General features: G+C 33.8%; 1 protein-coding gene across 1 annotated transcript; it reads left to right on the top strand.

Annotated features, from left to right (window-relative positions):
* The first annotated feature begins 3,971 nt into the window (after nt 1-3,971).
* On the top strand, nt 3,972-5,617 carry LOC126728520 (uncharacterized). Its single transcript, XM_050434328.1, has 2 exons — nt 3,972-4,149; nt 5,430-5,617. Exons 1-2 carry the CDS (start codon nt 3,972-3,974, stop codon nt 5,615-5,617), a joined length of 366 nt encoding a protein of 121 aa, XP_050290285.1.
* The last annotated feature ends 6,432 nt before the right edge of the window (nt 5,618-12,049 follow it).

Consider the following 12,049-nt stretch of genomic DNA (forward strand, 5'->3'; position numbering starts at 1 on the left):
AAAATAATACAAACTATACCAACAAATAATATATATTAAAAAAAAAATCAATTCTCTCTCATCTCTCTCTTCCTTTTTTCCTCTCTTCCTTTCTCACTCCATCAAATCCACATAGCCAGCAATCACCAATAAATCTAGCAATCCCACTACTGCTAGCAACCACCTACCACCAAAACTTAGCCAATTTGTCCAAAGTCAACCATCACCACCACCATTGGAATACCACCAAACCAAAAAATATAAATTAAAAAAAAAAAAAAAAAAAAAAAAAAAAAACTAAACCACCCAACTAGACCAACCACCCAATTGAAACAACCACCAAACCAAAATCAACTACCACCATCGTACCCTAACAACCCACAAACCACCACAACATCATCGCACCACAAACGCATAAAAATGAACAAAACTTCCATCCACCATTGCCAAACACACCAGAATCCATACCACTATTGCATCACAACCACCACCACAACTCAACTGCCGCATCACAGCCAAAACCCACCACCACATGACCCATCAAAACCCATATCCCACAACCACGACCCACCAGAAACCCAGTTGATCCACAACCCCCATGCCAAACCCAAAACCCGTGAAACCCACCACCTAAACCCACTGTAAGGTTGAATTTATTTAACCATCTAATTGGCTTTATTCCGTGCCAAATTTGCTTGTAATTCAGCATTTAGTAACCCTGTATTTAGGTGGGATTGTTGTAAGGGTAGTGAGTGAGATAGTGTGAAGATTGCTCAAGAGTGTGCAAGAAAACAGAGTGTCGCGGCTGGGACTCGCGACTGGACTCGCGGCTTCAACCCGCCAGAAGATGCACACGTGCCAAGCATGCTGGAAGATGAACAGTCATGCTAGCTGGAGCACTACAGGACAAAACAGGACAACTGGCCATACGGTTAACTCGCGACTGGAACTCGCGACTTAGTCAAGCCGCGAGGTCAAGCCGCGAGACACCCCTGTTTTGGAAAAACCTGACGTTTCGCATTCCACTCCTCTTGAGTATAAATACCCTTTTAACCCACGATTGAAAGAGAGCTTCCAGAGAGAATTTTGAGAGAGAAACCCTAAAGAAAAACCAGATTGTTTCACCCACAATCTCTACCTTAGAGTCTCATCAAAATCCCTCACTCTCTTCCTCTCCATTGTCAAATCCTTGAGAGGCCATTATACCAAACCTGGTTCTCACCATTATCATCTCTGTGAGACAGACGTTTGGAGTTCTGGGAAGCAGTTAGGAAGGAGCCAATCTTTATTGGTTGATGCTACGGTGTAGTAGCGGAATCCGGAAAGCTAGAAAAGAAAAAGGTTCGGCGCAACCTCGTTGGAGCAAGAAGCTTGGAGGGCTTAGGTGCACTGGGTAGATTAGGCTTGGAGGGTCTATTGCTGTCCTTGTATCCCAACTGTATTTTCTAGTGGATTGATTACCGCTTGGAGGGCGGCGGAGAGGTTTTTCGCCGAGGTCTTCGGTTTCCTCTTCGATAACATATCTGGTGTTATCGCTGTGTTTGCATCTTCCTTCCTCTCTATCTCTGCCTTTACATTATCTGCTGTGGTTTATTTTGTTGTGGCTTAGATAGTTGTTTAATCAATTCCATGTTATAGCATATGTTAAGTTTCCGCACACTAGTTGTTTAACATATTGCTGTGTTGATTAAATTGGTTTTTGGGGGTCTAAACGTTCAAAAGTGTTTTTGTACACGTTTTTGAACTTTCACCCACACATCCCACAACCCATGCCTCCACCATGACACTCACCCATCAAACGCATGCCCACCCAAGGTCAATCTACAGCCAAGCAAGAAAGGAAGAGGGGAAAGAGAGTGAGAGAAAAAGAGAAGAGAAAAGGAAGAAGAAAGAGAGTTTGAAAGTAGAGGATTAAAGGAGAAAGAGTTTGGTTGGTCACAATAATATGAGAGAGAGAGAGAGAGAGAGAGAGTGATTAAATGTGTTTTTATTTTTACAACCCATGAATAGTAGAGTTGTATATATACAATCTTAGAGCAATTGTAGCAGTGGAGCTAAAAAACTATATAGCTATTTTACCTCCACCAAAACATAAAAATAACCATACAGCAGTGGAGCTAAAGCTATTTTTTTTAGCTTCATTGTTACAGTGCACATCTATCTATGGATGTGCACTATAGCAATGAGCTAAAAAAAAAAAATTATTCCCTACCCACTTAAAATAATAGAAATTGGTTCATTTTTTTACTTTCTTTTATTCTCACCGTGCTCTCTCTTAATGTCACTCACATCTCATCTGAAGCTCAAGCTCAAGCTTTCATCTCTCAAAACTCTCTCAAGCTCACTCTCCTAAACTCTCACCTCTCTGTTTACCGCCGTCGGCCCGACTCATCCTTAACATCGCTGCCATCAAAGCTCGACGTCACCAACCCACTAACAGTCCCAAGCTTCCGATTAGCCTCAAACCCACGCCGCCACCCACCTCAGACACACGCTGCCGATCACCTCAGACCCACTTCTCTTCCGTCGATCCACTTTAAGTCAGTTGTCTCTATCTTCTTCATGTGGATGCTTGGGATTTTTGATTTAGATATAACATCAAAGAATGGGTATAATGTCAAAGAACGTAGGATTTTTTATTTGGGTATAACATCAAAGAATGTGGTCAATGATTTCTTTTTCTTGTTCTTTCAGTTTACTATTTTAGATGCAATAATTTTTTTGCCATTCTTGCTCAATGAAAAGTTCTGTCATTTGATCTCAGAACATCCATTCGTTTTGATTCAAAGCATCCATGAATGGACATAATGTATTTGTATTGGAATGTATTGGGAATTTTCTATTTGCAGGAATTTGTTGTGTGGTTTTCTTGTAATAGTATTTATTTATGTTCTATTGCATAAAACCAGAAACAGAAGCACACAAAAAGGATTTCTTGTGGTTATTTTAATGAGAAATTGTTAGCTTGGTTTTGAAATGCTCAAAAATGAATTTGTTGTTTTCTTTATCAGTGGGATTAAGCTACATGTCAAATTAAGTATTTATGCTAATCATGTTCTATTGTTATAATTCTAAGTATTTTAGGTTTTGATATAAATGTTAGTTTGAGAATTTTCTATTTGCAGGGAAGTATCATTTTTTTTCTAATTTTATGGAGTCACGTAGAGACACGGAGTTACGTAGAGACCTAACATATTTCACAAGTATCATGAATGGGGATATAGAAATTGACTCACAACTTTTGGGAACGTCTCAAAATACTCCTATGTCAGCTTCTGATTCTCTACCTCCACCTCAAGTTGAAAATGCCTCTTCTACAAAAGGAAAACGGGGCTCTAACTTAGTGTAGAGGAAGATCAACTCTTAGTGTCAGCATGGCTCAATACTAGTGCTGATGCCATAAAAACTAATGAACAAACACTAAATACATTTCGTCAAAATGTTTGGGAATACTTCACGCAGTACAATATATCTAGTACCACACGTACTATTATCTCCTTGCTAAGTCATTGGGGAATGATTAGTAAAAAGACAAATAAGTTTTCCGGGTGTATGGCTAAAGTTAACGCACATCATCAAAGTGGTATAACCGAACAAGATAAGGTATAAATTATATTGCAATAGTGTTAACATACCCATTCACCAATAGTTTGAAGATATTAATCATGTTATATTTCTTTTATATGTTGAGAAGCATGAGTCATAGGAACTTGTGCGAGTGTGTGAGTTTTATTGTAATTTGGTTTGAGTTATGTATATGAGTAATCTATGAACTACATTGTTCCAGCTATAATATGTGTTCTATTTTATATGTTTTCTTATAAAGTTCCTCCATTTCATAATTCACATTGTTCCAAAATTGCTTCCGAACAATTGAGATGATAATAGGCTATCATGACGATTGAGAAATTTTTTTTAGTTAAAAAATAAATTTATATATATAATTTGGTTTAAAAAAATCACATGTTAACACTAGACGATTATTTGCTATCATGTGCAGCGGTGGAAGAGTTGGTGGTGGTGGTGGTGATGGTGGAAGAGTTGGTGACAGCAACAGTGGCGTTGTCGATGGCGGCGACGGTGGCATTGGTGGTGGAAGAGTTGGTGGTGGCAGCAGTAACGATTGCAGTGGCGGTGGAAGAGTCGGTGGCAATGGCGGTTATGGCAACAGTAGCAATTGCGGGTGATTGTGATTGTTGTTTATTGTAGTGAATATATTATTTTATTATATAGCAATTGCGGGTGATTGTGATTGTTGTTTATTGTAGTGAATATATTATTTTATTATAGTGGATATATTATTTTATTATAGTAGATATATTATTTTATTGTGATATTTATATTATTTTATTGTGTTGAAAACTAAAATAGATCCACTGTTGCAGCATGTGTGTAGGTAAAATAGATAAAGTAACTTTTTGTGATGCTAAATAGCTAAATTTTTAACTTCAATGCTATGGATGCTTTTACTGTTCACAGTTGGCAAAAAATTTTAAGTACCCATACTCGGTAAAGCTCTCTTTTATTATCTTGGTTGGTAAAATAGCAACTGGGAGATTTTACACCCCTTAATGCTAATGCTCTAAAAGGCTAAGTAGCCCACTAAAAGTAAAGGCTAAAAATTTGACTAAAAGTCAATTCAATTTTTTAGCTTCACTTTCATTCAATTGAGTTTTCTAAGTTTGAAAATTATTCAATTAAAATTTTCCCATCAACTTTCATTAGATGTTGCCATTAAGTGTCCCAATTTTTTTTATTTTATTTTTTAATTTTTTAAGTTTTGAAAAAACCTAATTAATTATTAAAAAATAATTTCTAGAATATATATATTCTCAATGAAACTCAATATTCAACAACCAATTTTAATGCCTGTCATTTTCATTGTGTTGCTTTGGCTATAAAAACAGGTCCTACTACGACACCTTCGTGGTCAAAATAGGTAAAGTGGGAAGGAAAAAACCCCAATTATGAACTAGAGAGAGAAAACCTTTGTGAATGAATAAAATAAAATTAGTTATTGAAATAAATTAAAAATTTTAAGGGAAGAATGGTATTCAGAGAGTGAAAGGGTTTTGGAAAATACAAATAAGAAACTAAATTGAACCTAACAACAATCAATGATGGATAGGGATGGCCATGGGTAGGGTATGGATCGGGTATACCCATACCCTACCCGAAAAGTTTACCCATGGATATCTGAATATCAATATCCATTAATATCCATACCCGAATCTTACCCGAATATATTATACATGGATATCCATACCCTACCCGAAACCCATTTAATTTATTATTATTATTATTATTATTAAAAATAAATCCAAATACAGCAACTTCTTTTTTCTTTTTTTTTGCACCGTTTACGTTCATCTCTCTCTCTCTCTCTCTCTCTCTCTCAATTCTCATCTCATAGTATATTTATGATATATCTGTTCTTTTTTTCCCCACAGTTTCTCGAGAAACAAACAGGGTGATAGAGAGAGAATGGAGCGATGTCATCTCCTCCTCCTCCTCCTCTGCCACCGCCGCCTCTTCCTCTGCCGCCGAAGATGGACATGTTGATAAGGATGGCGATAGTGGACGAGAATGGAGCAATGTCGACGGATTTCGAGGTCGGCGAGATCGACAAGGGTTTTAATCAATGAGGGTTTTGATCAACGAGATCGACGAGGGTTTTGATCGGCGAGATCTCCAACCCTTGCCTGACTCGTCCGTGACTGGCAGCTCAATGAGGGTTTTGTTCGGCGAGATCTCTAACCCTTGCCTGACTCGTCCGTGACTGGCAGCTCAAGTACTGGAAAAGCCAAGATGTGTTCGGAAGAGGAAGTACAACAAGATGGTGGCATGGACGAGCTCTTAGCTGTGTTGGGTTACCAAGTTCGAGCTTCAGACATGGCCGAGGTTGCCCAGAAGCTCGAATTGCTCGAGGATTTGATGGGAAATGCTCAAGGTGATGGCCTCTCTCATCTCGCCACTGAGACTGTCATGGGAAATGCTCAAGGTGATTACAACCCTTCTAATCTTAATGCCAGAGAGAGAGGGAAGTGACGATGAGAGAGGTTTTTTTTTTTTTTTTTTTTTTACGGGTCGGGTTTGGATAATATCCATACCCTACCTGAACAATTCGGGTAATATCCATACCCTACCCGGTTAAGTTCTACCCATGAAGAACCGGGTATTACCCGGAACATTTGGATCAGGTAGGGTTGGATATCCATTACCTAATGGGTATGGCCATCCCTAATGATGGATAACATTTAGAGTTTGATAGTATGGGTGTGATGACAAATTCTCACCGAGTAGTGCAAATTACCCATCTAGAGATTTTGGACTTCCTCATCCACGACAATTGGCTTATGGTGCCCTAAGGCGAATCTGTTCTCTACTGAAAAATCTAGGGCAAACACAAATAACAATCTTAGGTTGATGTCTTTTGTTAAGAGGGAGTTGATGAAGAGTGACGCTAAGGTGGTATTTTTTTGAATAAAAAAATCTGGAAAATATTTTTAATAATTAATTGGATTTTTATTAATTTAAAAAAATTTGAAAACAAAAATTTAGGGCCACAACTTTTTTTCCTTTCACATGCTCAGGTTAGAGGACGACAAAATTCAATCGAGTCCTCTAAGTTTGACCACGTAAGCATATTTTGTAGCTAAAGTTTTGGTTTTGACATAAGAGTTCTTTCTATTCTCTTTTATGTGTATAGCATCGTAAAAAATACAAGCACATGATATGGAATGAATTTTAAAAGCTATATAATTTCTTTCATATGTTTAAAATTCAAGTTTATGCTTTTGTACAAATTTATGTTAAAATGTTTTTTTTTTTTTTTTTTAATTTCATTAGGAGATAAAGCATTTTTTCCCCTTTATGTTTGAGTTAGTTTACAATTCTATACTTTATCTTTGAAACAAACCAATTTCTCACTATATGCTTCCAAAATAAGCAAATACTCAACTTCCGTTACTCCTTCGTTTAAATCCAATAGAATCCTTTGATTCCCGAAATATTCTTTTGTGAAAAATCTAAAATAACCTTAACTAAAAATAAAATGCCAAAACTATCCCAAATAACTTAACCCAACCCATAAATTAAACATAACACATACTATTACTACATCTTGTTTCTTTAAAAAAAAATTTAAAAAAACTTCTCAAAAGTAATAGAAATTGTTGGCAATCGATTGCCGATTGTGTCTTAGAAAACGAAACAAGTCCAAAAAGAGTTTGTTGCTGCTTATATGGGAATAATTTTTTCTTGTGTATATTGTTGTGATAACTCAATTACTTATAATCTTACATTATAATTTCTCCATTTTGACTAATTAATTTTTTTTTTTTTTTTATATTGTATTTTAGGCTTGATGAACTTCACTGTGGCATACCTACCTTAAACCTTTAAAGACTTCAATTTTTTTTTTTTTTTTTTTTTTTTATAAAAATAATAATTCTGACTTTAGCCTCATTTTTAAGGGCTAGAGTGGACCAACGATAAAATGGGGACGAAATTTTTTTTTTTTTTTTTACCAACGTTATATTCCCATATTTAGTTTTGATTTATAGGTTGGATTAAGTTTACTTGGGTTTAATTTACCAAATTAGGTTATTTGGGGTAATTCGGCATTTTAATTTTTAGTTGAGAGTATTTCAATACTTTTCACAAAGAATATTTCAAGAATCAAAATATTTCATTGGACTTAACTAAAGGAGTAACAGAATTTGGTATTCGCTCATTTTGGAAACATAGAACGAGAAATTGATTGGTTTAAAAAATAAGGAGGAAAATGTGAATTACCCCCAAACATAGAGGTGGGAAGTGTTTTTCCTAGTGAATTTGACAACAATTTTATAACATAAATTTGTACTTAAATATAAACATGAATTTTAAACATATGAAAAAAAAAATTAGGTAAAATTCATTCCATATGTGCTATATGGAATGAAATTATATTTGCCATGATGCTATACACATAAAATGGAATATTTAGAACTTTTATGCCAAAATGAAAATATTAGCTATAAAATATACTTATATGGTCAAACTTTCTCATGCTCACGTTGAAATTACAAAATATATTTATGTGGTTAAAGTTAGAGAACTGAGTGTGAGAAAGACATAGATGCCTTAACTGACTAAATTTGAAACTTTGAGAACTCAATTTAGTGAAAGTGAAGTTTGATGGTTGAATTGAATTTTGGTCAAAGTTAAAGGGTGTCATTTGTGATGTTAGCCAAAAGTAAATTTGAATCGCTTATTAAAGGAAAATGTTTATTTCCATGCTAGTTTGGAGAAAAACCATTCAAACTCTTCTTATATCATTTTTTTGGATGTAAATTTTGAAAATATTATCATTTTATTGCATGTTCTTATTATATTCTTTATGCTTGCAAAATTCCAAAAAGATCAAATATCAATAGCTATGTCGTCAATCAAATATTTAAATTTCAAGTTTTTGTGGTATTAAATTATGCATAAAATACAAATTTATTGATTATATAGTAAATAACATTTGATTTAAATGATATTTGATATGTATATTAAAAATATAAAGAGCACACAATCCAACAATTAAAATTTTAAAATTCAAACCTTGTCCTCAAAAAATATATTATTAGTTAGTTTGGAGAGAAATTTTGTCCTTAAACAATATATCATTAGTAATTGGCTTTAAAGACATATAAGTTGAGATGTAATTCCCACTAAAATGTTTTATTTTTTATTTTATTTCAAAAAGTAAAATCAAATCATACAATCATCAAAAAAGGTTATATATATATATATATTCAAAAGATTCAAGTTACATATCTAGCAAATGTTGCCTTCCATCATCCACACGATCATGGGCAAAAGAATTCATATGATACCATATCTATTCCAAGCCACAATTGCAAAACTAGCAAGATCTTTTTTATCCAACCATTGCAGAAAATGTGAGAAGACATCTTTAAACTCATCCTAATCACGACCACTCTTCTGTGAAGCAATTGACCATACAGACCAAGCATCATTTTCCATTGGACAGAACCACAAAACATGGGAAGTACTCTCTTCACCTTGTTGACAGTGACACATAGGACCAGTGGCGGAGCCATGTTGGGGCCGAAGGGGCCTTGGCCCCCCCCCCCCCCCCAAATTTTTTTCAAAAAAAATTAGAATATATTCATTTAAACTTCTAAGATCTGAAATATATGAAAACCATTCTCCCAGTATAAGTTCTCGGCCCCCTAATCTCACCATTAAATTTATCTTCCTTTCTAACTTTTCGTTAAAAAAAACACACACACACACAAATAGTTATCTAGACGTCAATACGATAAAAGCTTGAGCTTTTTAAGTGTACAACATTTTTACAATAAATTTTTACAACAAATCTTAGTGGTAGATTTTTATTTTTTTGTTTTTAAATAGTGAATTAAATTAAGATCAATAATAACTTACTAATTATGATTTGTTGTAAAAGTGTCGTGGACATAGTATTTTTTTTTGGTACTATCTACGTAATATTTTCATAACAATTATCTCATAAAATAAAGGAGACAACAAGGGGTTTCAAACTTACTCATTCAAAAAAAAAAAAAAAAACTTACTTTTGAATTAATGGTGGAAGGAGGCTGTGTTCTGTGCACTTGTCTCCTTTGTCTTCAAAAAACAATATTAGTTGATTTGCATTTGGGCTGACAGGCGACCGATTCAACACCCAAAAGTGAGGCCCGTTTGGTACATGTACTTAAATAATAGTTTTTAATTTTAAAATAATATTATACGTATTTTTATACATTTTTTTTTATTTATATATATTTTCAAAAAATATAAACAAATTACTAGAATAACATTATCAAATGAATCTTGAGTCTTTTTTACTCTTTTCAGTTTTTCTCATTTATCTCACTCTCTCTTCCATCATTTTCTCAATTTTTCTCATTCATCTCTGTGACTGATTAGCTTTTTCTTCTTTCCTTCACAGTTGTTTTAGTCTAGAGTTTCTCAAGATTGCCAAGCTCAAGTGCCTTCCAATTATCACCTCCACAGATCCACGCGTGTGGTTGAAAAATTAGACACTTCAAAAGCTAAACACTATTTAATCTTTTTTTTTTTTTTTGAGAAACGAAACACTATTTAATCTATTTTATTTACTCCCCATGTGTGATGTGACCCCTCTTTAATTCCTTTTTACTTTTTACAATTTTTTTTGAGAAGACCCCTTTTTTATAGGATTTTTTTTTTGTTTAATTGTACATATTTTATATATATATATATATATATATATAACATATAAATTACCTAGCTCGTATATAATATATGTATATAGCCATAACTCTATGTAAATAAATAATTTCACAAAAAAATTGACATCTCTCTAAGAGTCTGTTTGGATGGAGGAGTGGAAAAGTGGGAGGATGAAAAATATTTAGTTTTTCTTTTTGTGTGTTTGGTTGGAGGGGTGGAAAAGTGAAAGGGTCGAAAACTCTTTTGTTTAGTTGGAGAGAAAAAGGGAAGGATAAAAAATGTAATTTATATAAATTGACTATTATACCCTTATTACATAATATGTACGAAATATATTTATTTGTATTAAATTTATCACATCATATATATAAATTTATATTATTATTTTTATTATTATAATGTAAAAATTAGATCAGGTCACCTTGAAAAAAAAAGAAAAAAAAAGAGGAGAACATTTCAAGTCATGTGAAAAAAAAAAAAGAAAAAAAAAAAGAGAACGTTCAGGTCACGTTGAAAAAAAAAAATAGAACGTTCAGGTTACGTGAAAAAAAAAAAAAAAAAAAAAAAAAAAAAAAAAAAAGAACGTTTCAGGTCACGTGAAAAAAAAAATGTTCAGGTCACGTTGAAAAAAAAAAATTGGGAGGGCATTACCGTAAAACTGCCTCAGTGCAGTTTTCCTCCATTGCTTTTCCTCCTGACTTGGGAGGAAAAAATTTGTGGGCCCAGGGAGAAAATTTTCTCCATGGTTTTCCACTCCCCCTGTTTTCTTCTTATTCCCAAACAGAGGAAAAGTCAGTTTTCCACTCCATTTTCCTTCTTACATTTTCCATCTCTCCTAAAATCCACCCAACCAAACATAGTGTAAGTGGCAAACTATTAATGGTTGGTAATAAAATAATATTAATAGTTAGTCCAAATAAAATTGAGTAAGAGCATACCAACTTAACTATTATAAGAAATGTTATAAAAAATTATTGTGTTTGTAATATTACTCATCATATACACCTCAAAAAAAAAAAATTACTCATCATATAAATATAAAATAAAATATTTGATTAGATATTTAATTTCTTTTTAGATATTGAAATTTTATATTATACTTAATAATATATAATTTAATTTAATAAACTAGATTTATGGAAAATTTAAATATTATTGATTTATATAAACTTATAAAGCAATTAAACTCAACAAAAACATATTAAACACTCCGTTATGTGCACTCTATAATTACATTGAGAAAAAAAAATCATTTCATTTTTTAGTTGCCTCCCACACAAAAAATCCTGGCTCCGCCAGTGTAGAGGACATACGTATATAAATTCTGCATAGTTGGCAATTAAAGAATCAATCAAAGCCCTCCATAGAAAAACCTTGAATTTATTAGGAAGTTGGAACCACCAAAGACTAAATAATTCTCTATAATTCATAGTGTAAGAACCAAGTGCAAGACTTCTGGACCTTAGGTCACTTGGGCTCACAATTTATTTGTAGTGGGCTTTAGTATTTCCTACAATGGGTCGTTCTCGGCAGAGAGACTCAAAGTAACACCCAGTTGGTACCCTCTCCTTGACTGTTTTCTCTCAATTTTTCTGAACCCCTTCTTCTCCCAGCTTTCTTCTATTTATAGCCAAGGTTAGTGGGGAGATTATGATTACAGTCACCGTTAGTGCTACTGAAGGTCCAGTATTATCTGGTTAAAGTGGGTGTTTAGGTGAAAGGGCGGTGCAGCATTTATGATCTTGAAACTTGGTTCCATTTTGACCGATTATGTTCGGCAACTCACGTTCCCGTGCATATCATGATTTTCCCGGATATGACTCATACGCTCTACCGGGAA

Source organism: Quercus robur, chromosome 5 (genome assembly GCF_932294415.1).
Source record: "Quercus robur chromosome 5, dhQueRobu3.1, whole genome shotgun sequence".
Classification (NCBI taxonomy): Eukaryota; Viridiplantae; Streptophyta; class Magnoliopsida; order Fagales; family Fagaceae; genus Quercus; species Quercus robur.